General features: G+C 45.7%; 1 protein-coding gene across 1 annotated transcript in view; it reads left to right on the plus strand.

Annotated features, from left to right (window-relative positions):
• Positions 1 to 16,030, plus strand: part of LOC109881860 (mastermind-like domain-containing protein 1) — a 148,344-nt gene that overhangs the window by 93,156 nt on the left and 39,158 nt on the right. Inside the window, exon 2 of the mRNA XM_031791801.1 lies at positions 2,894 to 4,729. Coding sequence (XP_031647661.1) covers positions 2,894 to 4,729 — 1,836 coding nt within the window. The remainder of the gene's footprint in view (positions 1 to 2,893; positions 4,730 to 16,030) is intronic.

The raw sequence follows: 16,030 nt of genomic DNA on the forward strand, positions 1-16,030 counted from the left end.
TGTGTGTGTGTGTGTGTGTGTGTGTGTGTGTGTGTGTGTGTGCGTGCGCGCGCGCGTGCGCGCAGTGGTGACTGGTGGGTTAGCTATATACCAGAGCCCTGAGATCCCTATAGACCTGCCAGACACTGAGTGGGAAGACCATGATAGACTGTATCATATGTTGAGGCTATAGAAAGGTACAATGTTGACAATAAAAAAGCTTTATCGACAAAATATGAAGCTACAATGTTGACAATAGAACGTTTTATCGACTATAGAAAGCTTTATCGACAACAGAAAGCTACAATGTTGACAATAGAAAGCTTTATTGACAATAGAAAGCTACAATGTTGACTATAGAAAGCTTTATCGACAATATGAAGCTACAATGTTGACAATAGAACGTTTTATCGACAATAGAAAGCTTTATCGACAACAGAAAGCTACAATGTTGATAATAGAAAGCTTTATTGACAATAGAAAGCTACAATGTTGACAATAGAAAGCTACAATGTTGACTATAGAAAGCTACAATGTTGACAATAGAAAGCTACAATGTTGACAATAGAAAGCTTTATTGACAATAGAAAGCTACAATGTTGACAATAGAAAGCTTTATTGACAATAGAAAGCTACAATGTTGACAATAGAAAGCTTTATTGACAATAGAAAGCTACAATGTTGACAATAGAACGTTTTATCAAAAATAGAAAGCTACAATGTGGACTATAGAAAGCTACAATGTTGACTATAGAAAGCTACAATGTTGACTATAGAAAGCTACAATGTTGACTGTAGAAAGCTACAATGTTGACTATAGAAAGCTACAATGTTGACTATAGAAAGCTACAATGTTGACTGTAGAAAGCTACAATGTTGACAATAGAAAGCTACAATGTTGACTATAGAAAGCTACAATGTTGACTATAGAAAGCTACAATGTCGACTATAGAAAGCTACAATGTTGACTATAGAAAGCTACAATGTTGATATTAGAAAGTTTTATCGACAATAGAACGCTACAATGTTGACTATAGAAAGCTACAATGTTGACAATAGAAAGCTACAATGTTGACTATAGAAAGCTACAATGTTGACTATAGAAAGCTACAATGTTGACTATAGAAAGCTACAATGTTGATATTAGAAAGTTTTATCGACAATAGAAAGCTACAATGTTGACTATAGAAAGCTACAATGTTGACAATAGAAAGCTACAATGTTGACTGTAGAAAGCTACAATGTTGACTATAGAAAGCTACAATGTCGACTATAGAAAGCTACAATGTTGACAATAGAAAGTTTTATCTTCGCGCCCAGGCTCTGTCGCAGCCGGCCGCGACCGGGAGGTCCATGGGGCGACACACAATTGGCCTAGCGTCGTCCGGGTTAGGGAGGGTTTGGCCGGTAGGGATATCCTTGTCTCATCGTGCACAAGCGACTCCTGTGGCGGGCTGGGCGCAGTGCGCCCTAACCAAGGTAGCCAGGTGCACGGTGTTTCCTCCGACACATTGGTGCGGCTGGCTTCCGGGTTGGATGCGCGCTGTGTTAAGAAGCAGTGCGGCTTGGTTGGGTTGTGTATCGGAGGACCCATTGCTTTCGACCTTCGTCTCTCCCGAGCCAAAATTGCGGAGAATAAAAATAATGTAAAAGCTTTATTGACAACAGAAAGCTACAATGTTGTCAATAGAAAGCTTTATTGACAACAGAAAGCTACAATGTTGTCAATAGAAAGCTTTATTGACAACAGAAAGCTACAATGTTGTCAATAGAAAGTTTTATCGACAACAGAAAGCTACAATGTTGTCAATAGAAAGTTTTATCGACAACAGAAAGCTACAATGTTGTCAATAGAAAGTTTTATCGACAACAGAAAGCTACAATGTTGTCAATAGAAAGTTTTATCGACAACAGAAAGCTACAATGTTGTCAAGAGAAAGCTACAATGTCGGCAATAGAAATTATTAATTTTATGCCTTTGATCTTCTGACTACATGAGTTTATAGAATGTGTTTGTCATCGAGTGTCTCACTGTGCTGGTACTCTCTTGTAACAGTCATTCTGTTTGGTGGTGTCTGATGGTGCTGATAGTCATTCTGTTTGGTGGTGTCTGATGGTGCTGATAGTCATTCTGTTTGGTAGTGTCTGATGGTGCTGGTAGTCATTCTGTTTGGTGGTGTCTGATGGTGCTGATAGTCATTCTGTTTGGTGGTGTCTGATGGTGCTGATAGTCATTCTGTTTGGTAGTGTCTGATGGTGCTGGTAGTCATTCTGTTTGGTGGTGTCTGATGGTGCTGATAGTCATTCTGTTTGGTGGTGTCTGATGGTGCTGGTGGTCATTCTGTTTGGTGGTGTCTGATGGTGCTGGTTGTCATTCTGTTTGGTGGTGTCTGATGGTGCTGATAGTCATTATGTTTGGTGATGTCTGATGGTGCTGGTAGTCATTCTGTTTGGTGGTGTCTGATGGTGCTGGTAGTCATTATATTTGGTGGTGTCTGATGCTGCTGGTAGTCATTATATTTGGTGGTGTCTGATGGTGCTGGTAGTCATTTTGTTTGGTGGTGTCTGATGGTGCTGGTTGTCATTTTGTTTGGTGATGTCTGATAGTGCTGGTAGTCATTCTGTTTGGCGGTGTCTGATGGTGCTGGTAGTCATTATATTTGGTGGTGACTGATGCTGCTGGTAGTCATTATATTTGGTGGTGTCTGATGGTCCTGGTAGTCATTTTGTTTGGTGGTGTCTGATGGTGCTGGTAGTCATTCTGTTTGGTGGTGTCTGATGGTGCTGGTTGTCATTCTGTTTGGTGGTGTCTGATGGTGCTGGTAGTCATTCTGTTTGGTGGTGTCTGATGGTGCTGGTTGTCATTCTGTTTGGTAATTCTATGTGTTACTCACCTTCTCTCTTTTCCCTACAGCTGTCTGGATCACTGAAGAGGAGGCTAACTGCGACCGAGGGGGCCTACCAGGGAGGTTTACGGCAGGGCCAAGGGCCCGGTAACGGCCCAGGTCTTGGTCTGAACGGTACCTCCTACGGTACCTCCATGACCCAGGGTCCTGGGGTGCCCGCCAAGCGACTCTGCCTGGAAGATGTGACCCTCGCCATGGGTAGCAGCTTCCAGCAGAGTCTTTACTCTGGAGGACAGAGTTCTGGAGGTCACGGGGGTCCTGGAAGTCAGGGATCACTGGAAGGTAACAGGCTGGGGAACGGTAACCCCGGGCTGGGGTCGCCTTACTCAATGCCCCCTAAGGCGAGTCCAGGGTCTGCGGGTGTTGGTGGAGGACATTTTCACCCCAATGGAAGCTCCTCGTCGGCCCCATCGGTTGAGCAGGAGCTGCAAGATATTCTGGATGAACTGACTAAGAACCCGGATCCGTCGTTGACGGAGTTGGATCTTGACAAGATACTGGGGAATAAAGAGGAGCAGAATCAGAATCAAGGGCATGGGCCAGGGTATATCCACCCACACTCGCCCAAACGCTCCCCCCAGAGACCCACCTCTCACCTGGAGAGCCACCTCACCCGTTCCCCAGGCTTTCCCCAGGCCGGGTCTCCCCAAGTAGGCCCGAGTCCGGCTGGAGCTCCCTACTCCATCCCCCACCCCTCCAAACCAGTCCCCTCACCCCTATCGGCCTCTCCTCATCACTCCTCTTCATCCCAGAATCAAGCTCGTTCTCCAATGCTCTCAGCAGCCCTTTCGTCTCGACCCGGTTCCACGTGGCACGAAGTATCGCGAGCCCAACAGCTCCAGCAAATGGCGTCCAACTCCAACAAACACCTTTCTTCTAACACCCCTATCCAGCAGAACCAGTCCCAGAACCAGACCCAGGCCTCTATCCCTCCTCTATCCCAGCAAGGCTCACCCTGGAGCGGCCAGAAACTGCCCAACCTCCCCAATTCCTCCCCACTCCACCAGCAACCATTTAGCCCGGCTGGAAGCATCCAGAGCCCCCAGGGATCGCTGAGTCTCCCATCCGCTGGTCCTTCACCACCCTACCACCCAGATAAGCTAGGCAGTCCGGCTATCGCCCAACCCCCCTTCAGCCCACAGAGTACCCTCCTACCTGGAGGAACGACCACCACATCCAGCACTTCATCCAACATCCAGGGGTCCCAGGCCAACTACATGCCCAGCGGAGTTGCACCGACATCGGGCGCCACAAGGCCCTCGCCCCCCTACAGGACGGACAAGCCCCATGTTAGTCCGTTGATTCAACCCCAAACCCAACAGCCACATCCATACAGCACCCAAAACGCGTCAGGACCAAACAACAATATGTCTAGCCAGCTCTACAAAGCCATGACTGCAGGTCAACCCAGCAGCCTCAAGCTACTAATGCAACAACAACAACAACAACAACAACAACAACAGCAACAGTCGAACACACAGCAGCTACAGACTAACGCACAGCTAGGACAACACCCATCCATGTCCAAACCAGGTAGTGGTGGCAGTGTACCCCACCAAGAACCCCCATACTCCTTCACTAACACCAAACCCCTTCGCCACTTTGACCCCAACCCGGACCACCAAGGAGGACAGCAGCAGAAGATGGTGGGAGGGGGACCCCCTGGACAGGGACCCCCCAACCCCATGGCAGGTTATCGGGGAATGCAGCATGGGGGTGCTGCCGGAACAGCAGCATCTGTAGCAGCGAACCACGCCCATTTACTACAGCAGAGGATGCAGCAGATGGCAGCGATGCAACAGGCCACAGCAGGAGCCTTGGGAGGGCCACAGCACTGTAGAGAGGTGAGTCATGATTGGCTGATTCTTCTTCCTGGTTGCAGTAAATTGAGAGGCGATTGGCTGGTTCTGCTTCCTGGTTGCAGTATGTAAGAGGTGATAGGCTGACTATACTTCCTGGCATGTAATGGTAAAGCGGTGAGAGATTGGCTGAATCTACTTCCTGGTATATGAAGAGGTGATTGGCTGGTTATACTTACTGGTCACAGTATTGGTTTACACTAATAACAGTGCCACAAACATGTCAGTGCTTCCTCCTGTTATCCCAGAGTATTCATCTGGTTCTTACATAGACTGAGGGTCCACTAGTTATGAAATGAATGAAAACAAAAATGTGCTTTTTGGTCTTAATTTAAGGTTAGGCATAAGGTTAGCAATGTGGTTAAGGTTAGGATTGAGTTTAGGTTGAAAAACAGAAATGGTAGAAATAGGCGGGATTTATGACTTTGTGGCTGTGGTAACTAGTGACGACCAGGCTGAGGTCATTTCTGGGTTGTGTTGGGTTACTCCTTTAGCTGTCTGTTTAGGGAACTGGTGTCTACTGCAGTTGTTCTAGCTGTATTATTTGGTGGTTAGGGACTGTGGAGTTCTGCTCTGTGAAAAGGCAGTTATATGAGGTGGGGAGTAGTGTTGAGGGGGGAGAGAGAGAGGACAGGAGAGGTGGGGGTAGGGGGGAGAGAGAGGAGGGTTACTTAGAGCCAAGAGGGGGACACCCTGCTGTTTCTAAGAGGGGGGAGAGAGAAGAAAAGACGAGTCAGGAAGATAGAGAAAGAGTGAAGAAAGGGATGGAGGGGAGGAAAGCGTGCGTGTGTGCGTGTGTGTGTGCGGTGTGTGTGTGCGTGTGTGTGTGTGTGTGTGTGTGTGTGTGTGTGTGTGTGTGTGTGTGTGTGTGTGTGTGTGTGTGTGTGTGTGTGTGTGTGTGTGTGTGTGTGTGTGAATAGAGAAGTCAGGAAGATGGGGGGAGTGTGAAGGAAGAGGGGGACTGTGAAAAGTAAGCTGAGGGAGGGAAGGCAACAGAGACATGAAGGGGGGAGTGTGAAGGAAGAGGGGGACTGTGAAAAGTAAGCTGAGGGAGGGAAGGCAACAGAGACATGAAGGGGGGAGTGTGAAGGAAGAGGGGGACTATGAAAAGTAAGCTGAGGGAGGGAAGGCAACAGAGACATGAAGGGGGGAGTGTGTGAATCATGTGGAGGACAGAACAGAACAGGCTTGAGGAAGAACACCCAAACTAGGGAAGAATACTGACTGTCCCCACTTCTTTTGACTAGGGCTCATACAGTAGTACACTATATAGCGAATAGCGTTCCATTTGGAACGCAGGCACACTTCATCCCAGTGTTCACCGTCATCTATTCAATGTATATGGATAGAAGAGCTCTATTCCACACTACTGCTAGTCCCCTAATTACTATCTGCTAAAGACAGAAGGATGGATGGAGAGGGAGGGAGGGGTTAAAGGGCTATGAGAGAGAGAGAGAGAGACAGAGACAGAGAGAGACTCTGCACGCAGAATTCTGCAAAAATATCCTCAGTGTACGACGTAGAACACCAAATAATGCATGCAGAGCAGAATTAGGCCGATACCCACTAATTATCAAAATCCAGAAAATAGCCGTTAAATTCTATAACCACCTAAAAGGAAGCGATTCCCAAACCTTCCACAACAAAGCCATCACCTACAGAGAGATGAACCTGGAGAAGAGTCCCCTAAGCAAGCTGGTCCTGGGGCTCTGTTCACAAACACAAACACACCCTACAGAGCCCCAGGACAGCAGCACAATTAGACCCAACCAAATCCTGAGAAAACAAAAAGATAATTACTTAACACATTGGAAAGAATTAACAAAAAAACAGCAAACTAGAATGCTATTTGGCCATAAACAGAGAGGACACAGTGGCAGAATACCTGACCACTGTGACTGACCCAAACTTAAGGAAAGCTTTGACTATGTACAGACTCAGTGAGCATAGCCTTGCTATTGAGAAAGGCCGCCGTAGGCAGACATGGCTCTCAAGAGAAGACAGGCTATGTGCTCACTGCCCACAAAATGAGGTGGAAACTGAGCTGCACTTCCTAACCTCCTGCCAAATGTATGACCATATTAGAGAGACATATTTCCCTCAGATTACACAGATCCACAAAGAATTCGAAAACAAATCCAATTTTGAAAAACTCCCATATCTACTGTACATATCTACTGGTTGAAATTCCACAGTGTGCCATCACAGCAGCAACACTGTATATATATATAATATGACATTTGTAATGTCTTTATTGTTTTGAAACTTCTGTAGGTGTAATGTTTACTGTTAATTTTTATTGTTTATTTCACTTTATATATTATCTACCTCACTTGCTTTGGCAATGTTAACACATGTTCCCATGCCAATAAAGCCCTTGAATTGAATTGAATTGAGAGAGATACATTGTCATCCTACGAGAAACATTGTACACACACAGCACAGTTTTCTAAAGCCCTGTTCTGTGGTAAGACAAGCCCGGGGTTTCCTGGCAAAATCAGCTTTCTGGTTGACTCAAGTGGGGCTTCCCTCCCCCACACACACACACACACACACACACACACACACACACACACACACACACACACACACACACACACACACACACACACACACACACACAGATGGGGAGAGGTGGAGAGAAATGGGGAGAGAGAGATGGGGAAGAGCAGAGAGAGATGGGGACAGGGAGAGAGAGAGATAAAAAAATATGGGGGAGGGGAGAGGAGAGAGAGGAAGAGAGAGAGAGAAATATTGGGGGAGGAGATATATGGGGGGAGGGGAGGAAGAGAGAGAGAGAGACATTGTCATCCTACAAGAAACCTGGTATAAAGGAGACGGACCCACTAGCTGCCCTGTAGGTTACAGAGAGCTGGTTGTCCCATCCACCAAACTACCAGGTGTGAAACAGGGGAGAGACTCAGGGGGTATGCTAATTTGGTATCGAGCAGACCTACTCACTCTATTAAATTAGTTAAAACAGGAACATCTGGCTAGAAATTAATAAGGAAATGATCTCAACAGAGAAAAATGTCCTCATGTGTGATACCTATATCCCCCCAATAGAATCCCCATACTTTAATGAAGACAGCTTCTCCATCCTAGAGGGGGAAATCAGTCATTTCCAGGCCCAGGGACATGTAGTAGTCTGTGGCGACCTAAACACCAGAACCTGTCACCCTCAGCACACAGGCGGACAAACACCTGCCTGGAGGTGACAGCATTCCTTCCCCCATATGCCCCCCTTAGACACAACTACAACAACATAACCAACAAAAACGGGTCACAACTCCTGCAGCTCTGTCGGACACTGGGTATGTACATAGTCAACGGTAGGCTTCGAGGGGACTCCTATGGTAGGTACACCTTCTGTAGACTACTTTATCACTGACCTCAACCCAGAGTCTCTCAGACCGTTCACAGTCAGCCCACTGACACCCCTATCAGATCACAGCAAAATGCCAGTCTACTTGAACAGAGCAATACTCAATCATGAGGTATCAAAGCCAAAGGAACTGAATAATATTAAGAAATGCTATAGATGGAAGGAAAATATTAGGCAACAACCAATTCAATGTCTTCTAGACAATTTCCTCAATAAAATGTTCCACTGTAATAGTGAAGGTGTAAACTTGGCTGTAGAAAACCTATATTTGACCTCTCAGCTTCCCTATCAAATCTAATAATGTCTAGCAGACAACCTGAGAAAATTAACAACAATGATGAATGGTTTGATGAAGAATGCAAAAACCTAAGAAAGAAATTGAGAAACCTATCTAATCAAAAACATAGAGACCCAGAATACCTGAGCCTACACCTTCGCTATGGTGAATCACTAAAACAATACAGAAATACACTACAGGAAAAGAAGGAACAGCAAGTCAGAAATCAGCTCAATGTAATTGAAGAACAATTGTCTATACTTAAACTCACACACATCATCCTCAGCTCTGGCATCTTACCCAATATTTGGAACCAAAGGCTGATCACCCCAATTTTGACCCCAATAGCTACCGTGGGATATGCGTCAACAGCAACCTTGGGAAAATCCTCTGCATTATAATTAACAGCAGACTAGTTCATTTCCTCAGTGAAAACAATGTACTGAGCAAATGTCGAAGTGTCGTTTTACCAAATTACCGTACGACAGACCATGTATTCACCCTGCACACCCTAATTGACAAACAAACAAAACAAAGGCAAAGTCTTCTCATTCTTTGTTGATTTCAAAAAAGCTTTTGACTCAGTTTGGCCTGAGGGTCTGCTATACAAACTGATGGAAAGTGGTGTTGGGGGAAGAACATACAACATTATAAAATCCATGTACACAAACAACAAGTGTGCGGTTAAAATGGACAAAAAAACACAATTCTTCCCACAGGGCCGTGGGGTAAGACAGGGATGCAGCTTAAGCCCACCCTCTTCAACATATATATCAACGAATTGGCGAGGGCACTAGAACAGTCTGCAGCACCCGGCCTCACCCTACTAGAATCTGGAGTCAAACGTCTACTGTTTGCTGATGATCTGGTGCTTCTGTCCCCAACTAAGGAGGGCCTACAGCAGCACCTAGATCTTCTGCACAGATTCTGTCAGACCTGGGCCCTGACAGACCTGGGCCCTGACAGACCTGGGCCCTGACAGACCTGGGCCTTGACAGTACATTAAAGTAAGACAAAAATAATGGTGTTCCAAAAAAGGTCATTTTGCCAGGACAACAAATACAAATTCCAAACATCATCACCACAGGTAACTTCTACAAAATTGTGAACGATCTGAGAGACAAGGCAAGAAGGGTTTTCTATGCCATCAAAAGGAACATACATTTCAACATATCAATCAGGATCTAGCAAAACATACTTGAATCAGTTATAGAGCCCATTGACCTTTATGGTTGTGAGGTCTGGGGTCCACTCACCAACCAAGAACTCACAAAATGGGACGAACACAAAATTGTGACTCTGCATGCAGAATTCTTCAAAAATATCCTCTGTGTACCACGTAGAACACCAAATAATGCATGCAGAGCAGAATTAGGCCGATACCCACTAATGATCAAAATCCAGAAAAGAGACGTTAAATTCTACAACCATCTAAAAGGAAGCGATTCCCAAACCTTCCATAACAAAGCCATCACCTACAGAGAAACATACACATACGAAACACGCTCACAGACACACACACACACACACGAAACACACTCACAGACACACACACACACACGAAACACACTCACAGACACACACACACACACGAAACACACTCACAGACACACACACGACACATGCTCACAGACACACACACACACGACACATGCTCACAGACACACACACACACGAAACACACTCACAGACACACACACACACACAAAACATGCTCAAAGACACGCACGAAACACACTCACAGACACACACACACGTAGCACGCTCACACACACACACACGAAACACACTCACAGACACACACGAAACACGCTCACAAACACACACACCCACATGCACGAAACACACTCACAGACACACACACGTAGCACGCTCACACACACACATGCACGAAACACACTCACAGACACACACACACACACACGCACAAAACACGCTCACAGACACACACGAAACACGCTCACAGACACACACATGAAACACACTCACAGACACACACACACGTAGCACGCTCACACGCTCACACACACGCACGAAACATACTCACAGACACACACACACACACACACGAAACACGCTCACAGACACACACACACACACGACACATGCTCACAGACACACACCCACACACACGAAACACGCTCACAGATACACACACACATACGAAACACGCTCACAGACACACAAGAAACAGACACACACACACACACACAGAACATGCTCACAGACATACACATACACAAAACACACTCACAGACACACACACACGTAGCGCGCTCACACACACACACGCACGAAACACACTCACAGACACACACACACACACACACGAAACACACTCACACACACACACACAAAACACACTCACACACACACACACACACACACAAAACACGCTCACAGACAGAAACACGAAACACACTCACAGACACACACACACACACACGAAACACACTCACACACACACACACACAAAACACACTCACAGACACACACACACACGACACACACTCACAGACACACACACACACACAAAACATGCTCACAGACACACACGAAACACGCTCACAGACACACACGAAACACGCTCACAGACACACACGAAACACACTCACAGACACACACACACGTAGCACGCTCACACGCTCACACACACGCACGAAACACACTCACAGACACACACACACACACACATGAAACACGCTCACAGACACACACCCACACACACACGAAACACGCTCACAGACACACAAGAAACAGACACACACACACACACACACACAGAACATGCTCACAGACATACACATACACAAAACACACTCACAGACACACACACACGTAGCACGCTCACACACACACACGCACGAAACACACTCACAGACACACACACACACACGAAACACACTCACACACACACACAAAACACGCTCACAGACACACACACACGAAACATGCTCACAGACACACACACACACGAAACACGTTCACAGACACACACACACACACGACACATGCTCACAGACACACACACATGAAACACGCTCACAGACACACACACACATACGAAACACGCTCACAGATTCACACAGACAGGGGTTTCACAGACACAGACAGGGGTTTCCTGGCAAAATCTGCTTTCTCGTATTTGTTGACTCAAGTGGGGCTTCCCTCCCTCCCTCCTTCACACCCTCCCACCCACACACACACACACACACATCACACAAACTTCTATGGAAAGAACTCTTTCTCCCTCTCTCTCTCCCTCTCATTTTCTCTCTCAATTCTCTGTCTTCCCCACTTTTTCTTTCTTTCTTCCTCTCTCTCAATTTCAATTCAATTTCAATTCAAACTTATTTATTGGCATGGGAAACATATGTTTAAATTGCCAAAGCAAGTGAACTAGATAATAAACAAAAGGGAAATAAACATCAGAAATGAACAAAAATCAGAAATGAAGAATACACATTACACTCATAGACGTTCGAAAAGGATAAAGACATTTTGAATGTCATTAAAGTACAAAAGGGAAAATCAATAAACAGAAATATGGGTTGTGTTTACAATGGTGTTTGTTCTTCACTGGCGAACCTTTTCTTGTGGCAACAGGTCACACATCTTGCTGCTGTGATGGCACACTGTGGTATTTCACCCAGTAGATATATGAGTTAATCAAAATCGGATTTGTTTTCTAGTTCTATGGGGGTCTGTGTAATCTGAGGGAAATACGTGTCTCTAATATGGTCATACATTTGGCAGGAAGTTAGGAAGTGCAGCTCAGTTTCCACCTCATTTTGTGGGCAGTGAGCACATAGCCTGTCTTCTCTTGAGAGCCAGGTCTGCCTTCGGCAGCCTTTCTCAATAGCAAGGGTATGCTCACTGAGTCTGTACATAGTCAAAGATTTACTTAATTTTGGGTCAGTCACAGTGGTCAGGTATTCTGCCACTGTGTACTCTCTGTGTAGGGCCAAATAGCATTCTGGTTTGCTCTGTTTTTTTGTCAATTATTTCCTATGTGTCGAGTAATTATCTTTTTGTTTTCTCATGATTTGGTTGGGTCTAATTGTGTTGCTGTCCTGGGGCTCTGTGGGGTCTGTTTGTGTTTGTGAACAGAGCCCCAGGACCTCCTTCTCTCTCTCGCTCTCTCTCTCTCTCTCTCTCTCTCTCTGTCTCTCTCTCTCTCTCTCTCGCTCTCTGACTCTATCTCTCTCTGTCCACCTACACAAGCTAAGGGGAGTTCCTTGCACTGACTGTCTCTTCCTCTATTTCTCTCCCACAATCCCTCTCTCTCTTTTCCAGTTGACTATCCTTCTTTTCTCTGACTTCTGACTTGGGGCTGTGCCGCTGTGAGCAGGGAGCAACACACACAAACACACACACACAAACACACACACACACACAGGCAAAAATCTCTTGATTTATGCCTGCTATATGATCATACTGTTGACTGTTCCTCTACATGAATTATTTACACACCAGAGGAATGTGTGTGTGTGTGTGTGTGTGTGTGTGTGTGTGTGTGTGTGTGTGTGTGTGTGTGTGTGTGTGTGTGTGTGTGGCTGTGTGTGTGTGTGTGTGTGTGTGTGTGTGTGTGTGTGTGTGTGTGTGTGTGTGTGTGTGTGTGTGTGTGTGTGTGTGTGGCTGTGTGTGTGTGTGTGTGTGTGTGCGTGTGTGCGTGCGTGCGTGTATGCGTGTGTGTGTGCGTATACATGTATGGGTGTGTGTGTGTGTATGGGTGTGGTAACACAGGTGTACTGTGTTGTGCTTGGTGGTGTTAGATGACACACCAAAAATAGGGTATATTTGTGTGAGTTGTTGTCGTAGAGACCGCACAGTTTTTTTCCACACTTATTTTCCGTGAGTCAGCAAAACCGTGGTCAGGATCCACACGCACACACACACACACACACACACTATAGACATACATACACACACGCTCGTACCAACTGTTATGTACACACGCCTGTGCAGTCATTATCACATCTCCTTGACCTAAACTAGCCACAACCTTCTTCCTCTTCCCCTCTTCACCCCCTCCTCTCTCTGTTTGTCCTTCCTCCAAAGCTCAGAGAGAGAGAGAGAGAGAGAGAGGAGAGAGAGGAGAGAGGAGAGAGAGAGAAAGACAAAGACAGAGAGAGAGAGAGAGAGAGAAAGACAAAGACAGAGAGAGAGAGAGAGAGAGAGAGAGAAGCTTCTCTGTTTGGGGCCTTGGGCATTTATATACAATGGGAGGGAGAAAAGGAGAGGAGAAGATGGACAGAGAGAGAGAGGAGGGGGAGAGAAGGAAAGATTGAAGTAAGAGAGGATGTTTGGCAGTGAACGCAGCCTCAAATCTCCACTAGTTGTTTTCAGAGGAAAATGAAATGCGTACTACCTGATTCATGCACACACACACTTTCCGGTCAGTGTGTGTTTCAGTGCTGGTGTTGTGGTAACATGTTTATTACCTGTAATTTACTTCTCCCTCGTTTGTCCTTTACCTCTATCTCTGTCCCTCCCCTCTTTCCCTCCCTCCCTGTCCTACTCCTCTCTCCCTCCCTCCCCTCTGTCCCTCCCTGTCCTACTCCTCTTTCCCTCCCTCCCTCCCCTCTGTCCCTCCCAGTCCTACTCCTCTCTCTCTCCCTCTCTCCCTCCCCTCTGTCCCTCCCTGTCCTACTCCTCTCTCCCTCCCCTCTTTCCCTCCCTTCCCTCTGTCCCTCCCTGTCCTACTCCTCTCTCCCTCCCTCCCTCCCCTCTGTCCCTCCCTGTCCTACTCCTCTCTCCCTCCCTCCCTCCCCTCTGTCCCTCCCTGTCCTACTCCTCTCTCCCTCCCCTCTTTCCCTCCCTCCCTACCCTCTGTCCCTCCCTCCTCTCTCTGCCATCTACTCAGACACAGAAATAAAGTGACAGAATTAAATATGAGCTGTTCTCTTTTTGCAGTCTGGAGAAAGGGAGGGGGTGAGAAAGGGAGGGACTGAGAAAGTGTGGGCGGAGAGACAGAGACAGACAGTATGGAGACAGACAGTCTTGGCGACTGGATTCTTGGAGCAGAAGAGAGGAGGTGGGGTGGGGTGGGTTGGGGTGGGGGGGCACTGTACAGACACACACACCGAGGCAGACCTCATACAAAAACACACACACAGTCTCTGGCAAAACGACACTATTTCCAGACAAACACCCACCTTCAGTTTTACACAAACAGAGACACATTGACTAATAACAGCACACACACACACAGACACACAGTTTAGTGGACACAGGCGTTGTTGCTCAGGATGTTGAAGGCTTTGTGTGTTATCACAGCAGAGAACAAACCCACATTATGAGGATTTCCTGATGCCGCGTTCCAAATGGCATCCTATCTTCATGTTTAGTACACTACTTTAGAAAAGTAAAGTATGTTGCTACTACTACTACTACTATAGCTACTACTACTACTACTACTACTACTACTACTATAGCTACTAATCAAATCAAATCAAATGTATTTATATAGCCCTTCGTACATCAGCTGATATCTCAAAGTGCTGTACAGAAACCCAGCCTAAAACCCCAAACAGCAAGCAATGCAGGTGGAGAAGCACAGTGGCTAGGAAAAACTCCCTAGAAAGGCCAATACCTAGGAAGAAACCTAGAGAGGAACCAGGCTATGTGGGGTGGCCAGTCCTCTTCTGGCTGTGCCGGAACTACTACTACTACTACTACTACTATAGCTACTACTACTACTACTACTACTACTACTACTACTACTACTGCTACTATAGCTACTACTATAGCTACTACCACTGCCAAGCTACTTCTACTACTATAGCTACTACTACTACTATAGCTACTACTACTACTACTGCTACTATAGCTACTACTACTACTATAGCTACTACTACTACTACTACTACTACTACTGCTACTATAGCTACTACTACTACTACTACTACCATAGCTACTTCTACTACCATAGCTACTTCTACTACTATAGCTACTACTACTACTACTGCTACTACTTCTACTATAGCTTCTACTACTACTACTACTACTACTACTGCTACTATAGCTACTACTACTACTACTACTACTATAGCTACTACTACTATAGCCACTACTACTACAACAACTACTACTACTACTACTACTACTACTACAAAAACTACTACTACTACTATAGCTTCTACTACTACTATAGCTACTACTACAGCTTCTACTACTACTATAGCTACTACTACTACAACAACTACTACTACTACTACTACTACTATAGCTACTACTACTACTACTATAGCTACTACTACTACTACTACTATAGCTTTACTACTACTACTACTACAAAAGGAGAAAAAAAATCCAGAAAATCACATTGTAGGATTTTTTATTTATTTATTTGCAAATTATGGTGGAAAATAAGTATTTGGTCACCTACAAACAAGCAAGATTTCTGGCTCTCACAGACCTGTAACTTCTTCTTTAAGAGGCTCCTCTGTCCTCCACTCGTTACCTGTATTAATGGCACCTGTTTGAACTTGTTATCAGTATAAAAGACACCTGTCCACAACCTCAAACAGTCACACTCCAAACTCCACTATGGCCAAGACCAAAGAGCTCATTTTGTCTGTCATAGTTGAAGTGTACCTATGATGAAAATTACAGGCTTCTC

This window comes from Oncorhynchus kisutch, linkage group LG16, assembly GCF_002021735.2.
Source record: "Oncorhynchus kisutch isolate 150728-3 linkage group LG16, Okis_V2, whole genome shotgun sequence".
NCBI classification, from domain to species: Eukaryota; Metazoa; Chordata; class Actinopteri; order Salmoniformes; family Salmonidae; genus Oncorhynchus; species Oncorhynchus kisutch.